Below are 15942 nucleotides of genomic sequence, written 5' to 3'. Positions count from 1 at the left end.
GCCCTTCCCCACTGCTGTCTCTCTGGCCCAGTTTGCCTGTTTCTTAGCCTGTGTTTAGCAGATACTTCTAATACTAAGTGTGCTTATCCAACCATTGTGCTTTCTTTCCTACCAGGTTTGGAAACAAAAAGGAGAGGAATACAGGGTGACAGGGTACGGCGGCTGGAGCTGGGTCAGCAAAACACATGTTTATAGGTTTCTTCCCAAATTACCCGGCAATACTAATGTGAACTACAGGAAGCCATTTGATGGAGGTGAGTGAGTAATGGACTGCTGAGGAGATACGGCTAATGTGAAGTCTTTAGTGTTTCCAGGGCTGATGGCTTGCTCGTTTATAGGGCCACTTCCAATTGGTGTTATTGCTTAGGAGTTCATAGTCTATTGACCTTGTTCCAGATAAATGTATCCTTATGAATTTTTAAATAGCATGTGATTTACTCATTTATAAGTTCTAAAGTTTCTCTTATTTCAGATTATTTACATTTTATGTTTATGAGGGTTTGTCTTTATGTGTCTGTGTACAACACATGTTCATGCCTTGTGCACACAGAAGCCAGAATGAGGACACTCTGTCCCCTGGACCCTGGGGTTAGAGGTGGCTGTGAGTCACCAGCTGGTGCTGGGAACTGAAGCCAGGCCCTGTGCAGAAACTACTAGTGCTGTTAGCCAGCGGAGCCAGTTCTCCAGCCCCATAAATTCTAAAGACTTTTAAATTACCTTTATTTAGAAGGCTTTGATATGTAGGATTTTAGTTAAAAAAAATGAGAGAAAATTATTTTTGTAAGTACTGAATGAAACATGTAATTACTATTTTCAGAATCTGGATTTTTTTTTTTTGGTTCCACCTACCCCAAGACCTCATATTCAGTACTAGTTTACATTTTCAGTACTATGCACATATTAACCTAGAAGGGAAGTGACAGGTGCCAGCATCTGAGTCACAGTGCTCAAAAACATCTCCCTTTTGTTTGTGTTGTATGTGTCGAGGTCAGAGGTCAGTCTTGACTGCCACTCCTCAGGATTTAACACCCAACTTAAATGTAAGAATGTGTATGGTACTTCATTTGGTTTGATTTGTAATTAGAAATAATGAAATATACTCATTGGACAGTACTTGGTGGTTTTCTCTAAACTAGATCTGTTGAGATTTTAGGTCAGGAGGCTGTTAAGAGGCTTGTAGAGAGCCTGTAACTGCAGGCTTTGATTTCCTCTTACCTCTTGAGGCATCAGCACACACATATGCATAAAGACACACACAAATAAGAATAAAAATAAACTGGGTGGTGGTGGCTCACATCTTTAATCCCAGCACTTGGGAAGCAGAGGCAGGTGGACCTCTGTGAGTTCGAGGTCCATCTGGCCTTCAGAGTGAGTTCCAGAACAGCCAGAGAGAGCTACACGCCTGCCTCAAGAAACAAAAGTAAAGATTCTTTTAAAAAGTTCTAATATTAAGTCTGTCTGTGTCCATACATGTGATTGTTTTTAGCTAAAAATACTACAGATGAAAATAAGGATGAATCAGATAAAAGAAAAAGTCCACGAAGTCCAAAAAAAATCAAGACAGAGTGTGATTCGGAGAAAGGGGAAGCAAAAGGTGCAGACGCTGCCGCAGGAGCAGAGGAGAGCGCCATGGAGCTGTCCAAGGTGGCTGAGAAGAAGGGGCAAGGTGAGCAGGCCCAGAGTTGCGGCACTAGTGCCCTGGGTCAGGTTCCACCGAGGCACCACACCCTCTCATAAGAGTGATCCACCCCACCAAGCTCTGTATGTCCACAGACGTGTTCAGCATTTATGACCATCAGACGTTTTCATTGTGGCTAAGGAAGTTGATTTCTGATCCCAAGCCTATTCTTGGTGCATTTGTCTGTTTTAGACATTACAATTTAAGTGAAATTAGGCAGTCCGTTGTTCTAATTTAATCCACCACTGTGTTTTCAAGGTTCATCCACATTGCAGCATATTCCAAAGAATAGGCCACAACCCTGTGCAGTCATTGATCAGTGAGTAATTGGGCTGTGATGAACATTAACACTTTAAGTTTTGGGATTTGTTTCTCAGTTTTTTGAAAAAAAAGAGAGTCTCTGTGCCACTCTGATTGGCCTGGAACTCAACTGTGTAGACCAGGCTGTCCTGGAGCATACAGAGACCCACCTGCCTCTGCCTCTGCCTCTGCCTCTGCCTCTGCCTCTGCCTCTGCCTCCTGAGTGCTGGGACTAAAGGTGCCACCACAACCAGCTAATGTTTGCTTTGTTTATCTTTAAACGTTATTTATTTGTTTTGTGGGTTCCAGGGATCAAACTCAGGACCTCACACACACACACACACACATTTGGCAGCAAAGCCTTTATCCAGTGACCATCTCACCAGCTCTGTGAACAAGTATTTCTTATATTTATGGTTTTGAGCCTAGCCTTTAACATCTGAGCTATCCCTCCAGCCTGAACAAGTATTTCTGTAGACACAAATTCTCACTTCTTAGTGGTATACCAAGGAGTGGAATTGCTAGTATCTATAGGGACACTATATTTAAACTTTTGAGAAACTTTATGGCCACTGAGATATATAAATAAAAACATTACACTTTTTCTTAAACACAAACTTTGGAGATATCACATTGGATAATATTCTTTGTGCTGAAGCATGAGGACTGGCAGTTTGTATTCCCAGAGTCCATATATGTGTGAGTTGGCATTGAGGGCCTGCTTGAAATTCTAGCACTTGACGCCAGGGCCTTGGTAGCTAGAGAGCTGTATTGGTGAGCTCTGGGTTTGAAGAATAATGTGGAGACATATTGAAAAAGAATTCAGAGGTTGCTCTCTCTCTCTCTCTCTCTCTCTCTCTCCCCTCTCTCTCTCTCTCTCTCACATACACAGGAACCTAACAAACATACATGTATGAAATAAAAACATAGGCTATAATTTTACACCTATAATCCTAGCACGGGGAGACTGAGGCAGAAGATTGCCTTGTGTACGAGCTACAGAGTGAGACTGTCCAGAAAAACAAAAGCACAGCTCGACTGTTAACTGACTCCATGACACATTCCATGGATCACATGTTATTTTTCCACACATCCAGAAAATCTGACTTTTCTACTAAAATCAAACACTAATTTTTTTTTTACCCCCAGACAAGGTTTCTCTGTGGCTTTGGAGGCTGTCCTGCCACTCACCCTGTAGACCAGATTGGCCTTGAATTCACAAAGATCCGCCTGGCTTCCAAGTGCTGGGATTAAAGATGTGCACCACCACCGCCAGCATCAAACACTAATTTTGAAATGTTTATAAATAATAACTGGAAGGAAATTCTTAACAAATGAAAGAACAAAAATAAGTGATCTGTACTTCTAGCACCCAGTCTAATGAGTTATTGCAAACTCAAGCCTAATATGCACAGTAATGTCCATGACCTACCTATACATGTGAAAATAACAGTAATAGATACTTGTAAAAAAAAATGAGAATTTCTCATGAGTAAAATTGCTTCAGAATAAAACTGATGTTTTATCAATGTCTTTAATTCACAGATATGAAAGAAGTTTCAGATTCTGATCATGACAAATCCTTCAAGGAAGAACCGATGGAGGTAGATGATCACGTGAGAACAGAGTCACACATAAACTGTCAGGAGAACACTCAAGTGGATGTGGTCAATGTCAGTGAGGGCTTCCATCTAAGGACTAGTTACAAAAAGAAAACGAAGTCCTCCAAGCTGGATGGGCTCCTGGAAAGGCGGATTCGACAGTTCACACTGGAAGAGAAGCAGCGCCTTGAAAAACTGAAGCTTGAGAGCGGGGTGAAGGGAGTAGGCAAGCCCCCCACAGGCGCTCTTAAAAGCCCCTCTGAATCAGCAGTAACAGCAAAGGCCAGCGAAGGCTGTCAGGGTGACTTGCTGAGACAGGAACAAAGCCCTAGCCCAAGCCAGGCTACCCCTGGTGACTCTGGACAGGGGTGCTCACAAAGTGATTCCTCAGTTCTTGGCCTCAGTGAACCTTGTCTGAGTACAAGCAGACTCTGTCCAAAAGATGAAGTGTCAGATGGTGTCTCTGTTCAGGGTTCAAGGCCAAACTCTCAGAGACAGAATGCTGTTGAAAGTGACCTGAATGCCAGTATCCCAGAGCCTGCCAGTAAGGGACTAGAACTAAGTCAGACTAAAACAAAAGGAAGTGACTTTTTCATTGATGACTCTAAACCAACCAATGCAGATGACGTTGGCACTTTGACCTCTAAGAGCAAAAAGCCACTCTCACTGGAAGATAGCAGCACCAAGAGTACATTACCTGTGTCAGTACCTAAAAGTACCAGTGACAGAGATGCCCGGTCCTTCCCAAAAGCCATGGACTTTGATGGGAAACCAGGTTGTGACTCTGAATATAATAGCACTTTGGAAAATAGTTCTGATATTCAGGATAGCAGTGAAGAAGATATGATTGTTCAGAATAGCAATGAATGTACCTCTGAGGAGTTCGTAACTCCAGACCAAGGCATGGGGAGTGTGGAGCCTTCAAAATGTGAGTTAGTTCCTAAATCCACTGAAAATTGTGAAGATAAACTACAGGGTAAGGTAACTGAAGCAAATGGTAAAAGAACAGGTCAGCACCAAAAGCCTGATGAGAGACCAGTTAACAAATGCACTGACCAAATTAGCCTAAAACATGCCACCGACAAAAGGAATAATGAAAATCGAGAGTCTGAAAAGAAAGGACAGAAGGCAAATAAATTACAAATAAATGGCAAAGATAGCAAAGCTAAGGGGTACCTCAAGGGGCAGTGCATGAAGGACGGCTCTGAAGGTAAAGTTGTGAGTGGTACTGTTGAACCAAAGGTCAATAATATCAATAAAGTCATCTCTGGAAATGTCAAGTCTCTTACTGTTAAAGAATCTGCTGTGAAGCCGTTCGTTAACGGTGACATTATCATGGAAGATTTCAATGAGCAAAACTGTTCAGAAACCAACTTGCATTCACTGAGCTCTTCAGATGCCAAAGGTAATCACCAAGACAGCCTCCATACCCTACCGTCCACCAAAGAGTCAGACAGTACCCAGGTAATCATACCCCCAGCCCCTTGTCCAGAAAGTAATTCATTTAATCAGGTGGAAGATATGGAAACGGAGAGTCCAGAGGTTAAGAAGGTTACGCCATCTCCTGTTACTTGTGGAGAGGTGTCTAACCTTAATAATGACTTCCTGGATGAAAATGGTCTGCCCTCCAGCAAAGACGAGAATGTCAATGGAGAGTCCAAAAGGAAAACAATCATCACAGAAGTTACCACGATGACATCCACAGTTGCCACAGAATCAAAAACTGTCATTAAGGTAGCAAAAGGCGACAAGCAAACTGTGGTTTCTTCCACAGAAAATTGTGCCAGATCCACTGTCACAACTACCACTACCACGGTGACAAAGCTCTCCACACCCTGCCCAGAAAGCGGTATGGACACCATCTCTGTAAAGGAGCAGAGCAAAACCGTGGTCACAACGACAGTGACGGACTCCCTAACCACTGCAGGAAGCACGCTGGTGACATCTATGACAGTGAGCAAAGAATACTCCACAAGAGACAAGGTGAAACTGATGAAGTTCTCAAGACCCAAGAAGACCCGCTCAGGGACAGCCCTGCCATCCTATAGGAAGTTTGTTACCAAGAGCAGCAAAAAGAGCATTTTTGTGCTGCCTAATGATGACTTGAAAAAGCTGGCCAGAAAAGGAGGGATCCGGGAAGTCCCTTACTTTAATTATAATGCAAAGCCTGCCTTGGACATATGGCCATACCCTTCTCCTAGGCCAACCTTTGGTATCACGTGGAGGTATGTACTTTATGTGTTATTGGGGTGAGGAGAGGCTGGAGTTTTTTAAAATTCCATTTCTAAGTAAAATGAGCTCCCAGAGTGGAGGAAGCTAATGTGTAATGGCCAGGATCAGTGATGGGAATGGGATGGAAATCTTCTCGCTCTGCCAGTGGGTGGTAACTGATGTTTACCTAGCAGCCATGGACTTACCAAAAATGTAAGGGATTCTTTTAACATGCATGTCCATTTTAACTCCCATGAGACAAGAGGCAAATGCCAAGCTTGTTTTCATGGTCTAACTTTTCAAGTTATTGCATGATGTTTGCTCTGCCCCATGACAACCACAGAATTGGATGATCACTTTCTGGGATTCATAAAAACATGCCTGTAAATTCATAAAGCCCGTCACGTCAGACCTTCCTAGTGAAATTTATTTGCATGATAAATGTATTGTGGGTTTCTCTGTTATTTATGTAAGAAAAGAGAGACTATAATTTCCTTAGGAAATGTCGTAAAAATGCAGAAATAGTCTTGTTTAAGCATGTTCTGGGCCCTCTGTGTTTGGGGAACAAATTGTAATTTATAGTATTGACAGTTGCTAATCTATGTTCGTCTTTCACTGGGAAGGTGTCTTAGAAGTTTTCCTATGGACATAGAGTAATTTGCCTATGACCACAGGCCAGGTTAAGCACAGTACCCAGTTTTCCTGACCCAGCCAGCACTTCATGTGCTGTTTGCCTTTCACATGCTTGTCCATGTTCTGTCCCTTTTCATGTCTCTGTCTCTATCTTTCTGCCCTTGTTGAGGGGGATGAGCATTAAGAACATGACACTTGGAAAGCAGCGTGCTCAAGGCTACAGTTGGTTCACATGATTGTTCCGGCAGGTTACCAAGCAGGGCATCGTCTCTCTTAAGACTTGTTTCAGTATGTCTTAAGTATTTTCAGATGCAGTTACCATCATCCATCTTTATGCCCTTTATATTGTAGTCAGCTAGCTAGTGTCAAAAAAGACCACAAAAGTGGTGTAAATGCAAATTCTCCCGAAAGGAATTCATTCACTCTGGTGACCACTCATCGTTTCTATGAGCACGTTTTTTTATACCTCATCATTGATTTGAAGTAAGATGTCATCACTCCATGGCACATGCACTAGAGACAGCTGAAAAGTACACTTTCTCTGCAGGGCCTGCAATGAAGGATTTGCAGAATCCTGCAGGGAATCAAGGAACTCTTCATTGCAGTTCATGGAGTTGTAGGATTGCTCTGCACTTTTCTGCTTTCTTCATTGAGAGCGGTCCCAAAGTGCATCCTTGACTGCCCTGCAGGTAACTTCTTTCCCACTGGAAAAGTTACTATATACATACCAGTAGTTGAACTAAGATGCCCCGGCAGGCAGGGAGCTAGCATTTCTGCTCCTTGTGTTCTAAAACAAAAGGTAGTTTCGCTGGGAAGCGCTGTCCTCTGAGCCTGAAAAGTAGCAGGCGCCAGAGCCCAAGTGTTCATGGCACAGGCGCCTTGACTTACATACAATGCTTTGATATGTGCTGGCATGCAACATACCTGTTTGGTCAGTCTCTTATTTTTTAATGGAAAGAAATACTTTACTGTACATTCTTAATTTGTTGAAGTTGAAATTTATAACTATCAATTCTGACTAATGGAAGAATGGGTAAAATTATGTGTTATTTTGATTTTAGAATACTTTTTTAAAACTGCTACAAAAACTATTCATGTAAAGTGCATTTTTATACTAACCCTTGAGTCTCATGTGTTTGCTGCTTAGTAGAAGAATTCTGAGTGATGGTGTGATTCTCATTTACTTGTTTGTTTGTTTATTTGTTTATTTATTTATTTGTTCAGGGGTGGTTCTTATGGGTCTAGCTATGCAGCCCAGGCTGGTCTCAAACTCCTGCCCTCCCACCTCAGCCTCATAGGTAGTTAAGACCACATGTAGGCCCAGCTGCATGTGTGGTACATATTTTTTAATGTAATATTAAAGCTGAGCACTATAAAAAAAATCTACATTTGTCTCATGGGTGCAGTAAAACCTTTTTTGACCTCTGTACATACATTTCCTTACATCTGTTTTCTCTGGCAAGACTCTGTGTTACTGTCATTTTGTTCTCCATAATGCTGCTAGAGGTCCTGCTAAAATGGCTCTATGCTGGGCCTATTATGAGTGGTTGGTGCACAGCTCCAGTACTGAGGGGAGGGAGGGAAGCATGCATCACCTGAGGATCATTAGGAGAGCCTGGGATCTAGTTTATGTGCTTTTCTTTAAGCCTTCTTTCTGGCACAGCTCGTTCTGACTTCTGCTTTCTTCTCCATGCAAGCTACTTCGTCATTTACACCCAGCCCTTCTCTCTGGCCATAACTACACAGGGTGTATCATCTGAGAAGTGTGTGCTTTTTACAACTTTGTCCCTTCGTGTGTGTGCCCCTTGCCTTCAGTCAGCCAACCATACACACTCATCCGATGAACATGTACTTTGAGACTATGGCAGACCTATGTACTTGCTTCTCTTACAGCTTACTGTAGATTCTAACAGACTTCTTTGTATCCCAACTTCCTTCACAGTCTTGACCCGTTGGCAGGATTCCATTGTTTGAGTGAGAGTGAGTGAGCGAGCTAGCAGACTGAGATCATCTGTGGGATGTGTTCATCCACTGATGTTATCTACATTTTAAAATGGGGTTGCTTTTGGGGACCAGGGATATTGATCATGGTAGAATGCTTGCCTGCTATGTACAAGACCATGGGTTCTGTCCTCTGTGCAGTAGAGGTAAGACAGTTATTGTGTGTGAGCCAAGACAGGCAGAGTGAGGATCAGAGTTATTGTTGCACCCTAGAGAACAAACAGGAAAGAGAGAATAAAAATCCTCCTGGCCCACCAAACTGGCACAAGGCTTTTCCATGGGGCATGGCCCGAAGTGACAGACACTTTGTTCCTCCCAGGATACCCCACACTAGTCAGCATCTTAAAGGCTCTGTTGAGGGTCGAGGGTTCCTGGGCTGTCACGGATGGAGGTGCAACAGCCATTCAACTAGAGCTTTCCTTTCCACATTGTTCATTTCTCCCGTGTCAGTAACAGTTAAGAAGTACCGCCTTTTGAGTATGGGAATTGTCCTGAGAGTCACCATTTGCCTGTTAGTGGAGGAAATTATTTTCATCATGCAGGTTTCGTCTATACTGCATTCAGCCAGTATATTTACTTCATTCATGTAGTATGAAAATGTCCAAAGGAGACTGTAATTATTCAGATCCTAAAAAGGAATTAACAGTCATTGGCTGCCTTAATATATGTTACAGTGAATTCCATTTTAGAATAAAATATTCATTGAAATTGAGTAAACTCATGTTCAGATGTGTTCTCAGCGTTACTTATAAAAACAAAAATAGATCTAGTAACTTTCCACTCATGCTTATAGAAAAACAAGAAGCCAGATTCCCTTCCCTTCTTCAGAGTAACTGATGCGGGACTGTGCCTTTATTATGGAAATGGCTTTCTTCATGGGATTGGATTCTAAACTTATCCCGTGCCCTTAGTATTCAAGAGCCACCATGGACTACAAAATTCCTTTTGGTTCCACAGGTCTTCTTGCATTGACAGAGTGTTTTAGTTTTGCTTTTACTCTTTGATAAAATATAAACATTTTCAGAATTTTTTTTTTGTTTTAGCAATAACTATTTCATCCTGATTTTATCTTCCAGACCCCTCTATCATATTTAGTAACATGGTTATTGATTTTGTTTATTCTCTGTAGTTTTTCATGCAGATATTTTAGTAAGTTAATATAACAATCTTTATAAATTGTTGTCTTACTGATCTTAAGAGAGAGGGGGAAAAAAAACCTTACCTACTTATATGACATTGGAAATGAACTTAAAGCTGTTATCTTAAAGAATGTGTAATGCCAGTCTTACAGAGTCTTGTTAGAAATACTGAGGTACAGTGAGCGCCAGAAACGTCCTTCAGTTTCATAGAGAGGAAGAGAGTATGAGTGGGTGTGTGTTTGTATGTTTATATGTAGTTGATCTGGGTTGTTCTTTCAGGTATAGACTTCAGACGGTAAAATCCTTAGCAGGAGTGAGCCTGATGTTACGGTTACTGTGGGCCAGTTTGAGATGGGATGACATGGCAGCCAAGGCTCCTCCAGGAGGAGGGACTACACGGACAGGTAAGGGAGTTGGGACTTTTAAGTTTAAAAGATGTAAGGCTAAGGATATAGCTTGGTTGCTAGAGTGCATATCTCCTGCACTAACATGTGGACCCGTGTTAGGTTCCTCGCACTGCATAACCTCTTTGTGGTGGTGCATGCTTGTTACCTTACCAGTGAGAAGCTGGAAGAGAGAGGATCAAAAGTTGACTATAATCCTTGCCTGTGAGTTCAAGGCCATCTTCTGTTACACTGTTCCATGTAGCAAAAAAAAGTTGCCAGACCTGGCAGCATAGGCTCAAAATGCCAGCTCCTTAGGAGATTGAGGCACGATGATCTAATCCGTGACCTGCTCGGACTACTTAGCTCAAGGCCAGCTAGAGCAACTGCCTCAAACAAAACAAACCGAGAAACTAAAAATGGGTCTGTGGCTGTAGCACTCGGCCTAGCATGCACAATGCTCTGGACTTGACTCCTAGCACTGGACAAAAATTGAATCATGTGCCATTCACTAATTTTATTAAATACTTGTCTTATTTTGTAGAATTTAACCTTGCTCAAGTTTTCCTGAGTGCCGTAAAGTCAGTGTTAGGAGCAAGGGTCACATTCTAGGTGAATCTGTACACACAGACCTGTCTAAATATTTGAGTGAGAGTAGTTATTCTAGTGTGTAAGTCACTGGACCCTCAGGCACCACTTTGACAGGTGCCACCTCTGGGAGTGAACTTAGACCTTGTGTCATTTTTTTTTCCTGCTATTCATGCTGAGGTGGGACAATTGCCACAAGTCTGATGCCAGCCTGGGCTTACATCTCAAGTTCTAGACCAGCTTGGGCTATAGAGGAAACTGTGTATTCTCTCAGAAGGAGCATAGTGAGTGCAGCGTAGTGAGAGCCCTGCTGCAAAAACAGCAGCACGCATTCTCTCCTGCGGGGAGCGTCAGCTGAGAGCAAGCAGTGATTGATGCTGGCTCATCTTTAAAGAAGTACCAAGTGCTACATGTTCTAAGTGTTTCAGAGGGTTGTTAACAGTGTGTAAATCATGTTCCCATAGAAACATCTGAGACTGAAATCACAACCACAGAGATAATTAAGAGGCGTGACGTGGGTCCTTACGGCATTCGTTCTGAGTACTGTATCAGGAAGATCATTTGCCCCATTGGAGTTCCAGAAGCACCAAAGGGTAAGAAATAGGAAAAAAGAGAAATATCATCACTGCCTGGTGGCTGTATGTTCTGTTAGTTGAGATTTTCTAGTAGTTGTCCCTTTCACTGCTTACCTTACATCACAAGCTACTCCTGTATTAAGAAGCATAAAAACGAATTGTCAAGACAGGAGAGTGTTGTGAGTCCAGGCTACCCTGGCCTACAGAGTGAGACCTGTTTCACAAAACAAACTGGGAGCTGGGAAGATGACTCAGCAATTAAGAGTGCTTACCACTCCAAGGCCTTTGTCTGAATTCCATGGACTCCTGCATGTATGTACATATAAACTCATGCAGGCTAACATACATGCACATAACTAAGACTAAATCCTTTTGTTTGTTTGTTTGCTTATTTGTTTAAATCCTTAGTGTTAAAACTAATGTACCAGCACTCAGGAGGCAGAGGCAGGTGATCTCTGTGAGTTCAAGGACTACCAGGGCTACACAGAGAAACACTCTCTGGGGGGGGGGGATAAAATGTGTGAAATGTTTCACAAAGAAACACTTTTTGAAAATTTTTCTTAGCCAGGAGTTGGTGGCACACGCCTTAGTCCCAGCACTCCGGAGGCAGAGGCAGGCGGATCTCTGTGAGTTCCAGGACAGACTCCGAAGCAATACAGAGAAACCCTGTCTTGAAAAACAAAAATAAAATTATTCTTCCTAAATGTACACCTTTACTGATATTAACTGACACTGCAGATGGGATAACTCCCATTTAAAAAATGCTGGTAAGGTGGCTCCTGTCATAGGAGATCATGGCATACTGTCACAGTGACAGCTGTTAATGCAGGTACCAGAGTGACCAGCTCAGATGGCCTGCACAGGGCAGGTCCTTCACTGCCATGCCTTGCCAGGGGCCAGCTCCAGCAGGTTGTAGGAACAACAAAACACACGCGAGACTTAGCTGAGGGGCAATACTTAATCATTCTTCTCTTTATTTTTCTCTTTCTTCTGCTTCTTTATGTTTCTGTTATCCTTTTTGTACCACCTAAAACAAGAATTTCTGCACAAGAAGGAAATCCCCTCACAGCCATAAAGTTACATATTTTCCAAAAACAAATTACTTTACACAGGAAGAAATTACATTATGATTACAAGTTACATGTTTTTCTTAGAAGCCCACAAGTAGTAAATATTTTCCTTTGTATTAATTTTCCCACCATAACATCTCCACCCCAAAGCAAAGATTCTTTTAACACTGATTAACAAGGTTTTAAACAAGCCAAGTCTATTTCAGCCACTTCTTTTGTGCCGCCCAGCAGAACTGTTTACGACCTCAGTGTAGCTGATTTCTGTCTACTCTACACAGCCTTACTCAGGTTGTCAGCTAACCATCTATTTTTCTTCACACACAATGTCATTTTTTTAATTTCCTTTCACAAATTTGGTTTGGTTTGTTTTTTGTTTTGTTTTGTTTTGTTTTTTGTTTTTTTTTTTTTTTTTTTTTTTTTTTTCCTGTGTTCCTGGCTCTCTTGAAACTCACTCTGAAGACCAGGCTGGCCTCAAACTCACAGAGATCCACCTGCCTCTGCCTCCCAAGTGCTAAGAATAAAGGTGTGCGCCACCAACAACTGACTCTACTTTTTTTTCCAAGGTGCACACCAAAACCTGTGATTAATTCTGTAAGCTACAGAATTAGCTTACCAAGGAACTCAGACCTAACCTTGTCTGTAGGAACTACCTTCTTTAATCGTCGGCCTGTGGAATTCTCTGACTCACATCTCTTAGCATCATTACTCTATAAAAACCATCTTGATTATGGTCTTCATGTACATTGCCTAGTGTGGAGGGCGGTTTTCCGGTGAAACAACCACACTATGCCAGACACAGTGGGATGCTTCCTCATAGTGATCACACCATGCCAGACACAGTAGGAACTCGATAGCCGCAAGCAGGAGAAGGCACAGCGGAAGCTAGGGGCATTCTCCACGCAGTTCCCCTGGGGCTTTGACTCTCTGGGGCACACCCATTATAGGCAAGCTGTCGGGTGAGCTGTGCTCCCTAAACCACATTGCGACTGCAGTCCCTCCTGCGTGGCCGATGCCACTCTCTCATATTGCTCTATGTAGTCGGGTTCTCCTGCCCCTCTGCTCCCTGGCATCTGACTGCTGTGCTGGGCCCTGGACAAGGCTCAGCTCTCATCTCTCTTTACTGTACAGTGTCTTAAATCTTTATAATTATTATTTAAATTTGAACAAGGTTATTATACATGTCAATCCCAGTTCCCTCACCCTCCCATCCTCCCCCAGTGTTTTAAATCTTACTGGGAGATTTGTATATGTTCTTCAGCCTTTTAGATCCCTTTTTTTTTTTTTTTTTTTTTTTTTTTTTTTTTTTTTTGGTTTGTTTGTTTGTTTGATTGGTTGGTTGGATTTTTGTTTTGTTTTTGTTTTTTGTTGTTGTTGTTGTTTGTTTTTGTTTTTTTGAGACGGGTTTTTCTGTATAGCTTTGCAGACCAGGCTGGCCTCGAACTCACAGAGGTCTGCCTGCCTCTGCCTCCCAAGCGCTAGGATTAAAGGTGTGCACCACTCCCCAACCCACAACTGGATCCCTTTTTTATACTGGGTAAATGTATCCTATCTCCTCAGTGCTGTGGAGGGGAGTGGGTCTTAGCAGCCCAGCTGTGATGGGCTCTAGGGTTGCTCTAGTCCTCAGACAGGGAGCGGTTGAGGGTGACTGACACATTGTGCGATGGCACAGACTGACACTCAGGGGTCTGAAGGAGAAAAATTGATGGCATGGGTTCCATGCTAAGCTCTAGGTCCTGCCGCCGCTTACGTAAAGGGCAGTGGCGGTAAGGAAGGGAGGGAGCAGTATGGTCAAGGAAGCCCTTTTGCTCGTGGTTATTGGCCTTGCTTCCTACTGCACCAATCAAAAAGAGCCATCCTCCTGCACCACAGCTGCTCTGTGTACTTGTTGGGGTGTCCTCTTCACCAGGACTCCCCTTCCTCTTTTTTATTGTTGGGTTCTCACCAGGCCAAGGAGAAGTAGTCCAGGTGATCCTTGGAGTGGGCAATGCCAGGGATTTGGCATTCTCTCTCTCCTCCCTTCCCCAGAGTCACAGCCCTCAGCTTTCCTCCTAGAAATGCTAAATCTTTAAAGAACTTGTATTGGTTCTGGAGTCTCAACACTGAATTGCTCTTAGTCACATGTGGAGGAGGGATAGAGTCCTAGGCAGAGAGGACAGGTGTAAAGGCCCACAAGTGCTTTATCAGAGTTGGTAGCCATATCCTGTGAGCCTTGATGACTGCCCACTTTACAAATGGGGTTTAATTGGAAGACAGCAGCATTTAACTCTGACATTGTTACTTGTTTTTCGACTGATTATTTTGTAAAATGATGTGCATTGGTGTTTTGCATGTATGTATTTCTCTATGAAGAAGACTTCAGTTCCCCTAGAACTGGAGTTTACATATGGTTGTGAACTGTTGTTGTATGGATCCTAGGAATTGAACCTGGGTCCTCTGGTAGAGCAGCCAATGCTCTTAACCACTGAGCCATCTCTCTAGCCCCCAGACACTGTTTTTTTGTTTGTTTTAATTATTTCTGTGTGTGGTGTTTTGCGTATAGGTATGCGTATACGCAGGTGTGTGCCGGGTGTCTTGGAGGTGTAAAAAAGTCATTGGATCCCCTTATTCTGGGGTTAAGCACAGTTGTGAACTGCCATGTTGATATTGGGGATTGATCACGTGTCCTTTGGAAGAGCAGCCAGTGGTTTTAATCCCCTGAGCCATCTCCTATGCCGTAGGCACTGGGGTCCAGAATTGCAGTGTAGACCACCTGACCTATATGGTCTCAGGGGTTTGTAGTATCTGGCCCTTTAAAAGGAAAAGGTTGGCTGGTGGTGGCATGTTGGGCTATGTGGCAGACCCTGTCTCAAATTAAAAATGTAGTTTGCCACCCACTATGCTTCATGAGATAAGATGTCAGAAGAACTCCATCCAGATGACATTGCTGAAAACCCTCTGATTTCTTTCATCAAGAAACACCCACACCTCAGCGGAAAGGCCTTCGGTCAAGTGCACTGCGGCCAAAGAGACCCGACACGCCCAAGCAGACCGGCCCTGTTATTATTGAAACCTGGGTGGCAGAAGAGGAGTTGGAGCTCTGGGAGATCAGGGCTTTTGCTGAGAGGTAATCGGCTAGCACCTGCTCATACTAAGGGTTTTAGCCCTCAGAGGTCGGGAGTTGTCACATTAATACTTGCTCTAGTCCATTTGGGTAGTTTCTTTAAGTCCTGTTTCTAAATTTTAGTGTGCTAGTATTATACATTTGCTATTTTTAAAATGTCTCAAATATTCACTTAAAACAGAAATACTCCATTCTTCTCTATGATGCCAGAGTCACCCAGATTTCATTTATGACACGGTCTCTGATCAGTTGCTCCTTTTCCCCCTGCAGAGTGGAGAAAGAGAAGGCTCAAGCGGTGGAGCAGCAGGCAAAGGTCAGTGGACGGAAGGCTGGGTCACTGCCAAGAGGCCCTCGCCAGCCAGCACATGGCAGACTGACCTTTTTAGCCAAATTCAGGCACATGAAAAGCCCAGGGGCTCTATATTCACATGGGACATTTAACGTGTACCTCGTGTTTCATTTCTCGGAAATAACTGTGATACACTAATCTGTGGGTCTGCCGATGGAGCACAAGACTGCAGGGTGTCAGGTTCTCCTCTGAGTATTGTTACTCTTCTTTGAGTAGTTTCTAGAAAGAATTTTTTTCTCACTGAACTCTAATGAAATCTATGAAGAAGTAAACTTCACTAAGGCTCTGAGTTCATTGTAATTGGCGCTCACTAA

At 43.0% G+C, this 15942-nt stretch overlaps 1 protein-coding gene across 1 annotated transcript in view; it reads left to right on the top strand.

The window, feature by feature from the left end:
- Bptf (bromodomain PHD finger transcription factor) overlaps positions 1-15942 on the top strand; it is a 99887-nt gene that overhangs the window by 54892 nt on the left and 29053 nt on the right. Inside the window, exons 11-17 of the mRNA XM_051179462.1 lie at positions 116-254; positions 1487-1666; positions 3524-5804; positions 9843-9967; positions 10999-11127; positions 15132-15282; positions 15550-15592. Of these exons, the coding sequence (XP_051035419.1) occupies positions 116-254; positions 1487-1666; positions 3524-5804; positions 9843-9967; positions 10999-11127; positions 15132-15282; positions 15550-15592 (3048 nt within the window). The remainder of the gene's footprint in view (positions 1-115; positions 255-1486; positions 1667-3523; positions 5805-9842; positions 9968-10998; positions 11128-15131; positions 15283-15549; positions 15593-15942) is intronic.

The sequence above is a fragment of the Phodopus roborovskii genome, unplaced genomic scaffold, assembly GCF_943737965.1.
Source record: "Phodopus roborovskii unplaced genomic scaffold, PHOROB, whole genome shotgun sequence".
Lineage (NCBI taxonomy): Eukaryota > Metazoa > Chordata > Mammalia > Rodentia > Cricetidae > Phodopus > Phodopus roborovskii.
Note: the sequence above shows the minus strand (reverse complement) of the source record. Positions and strands in the feature narration are given on the sequence as shown.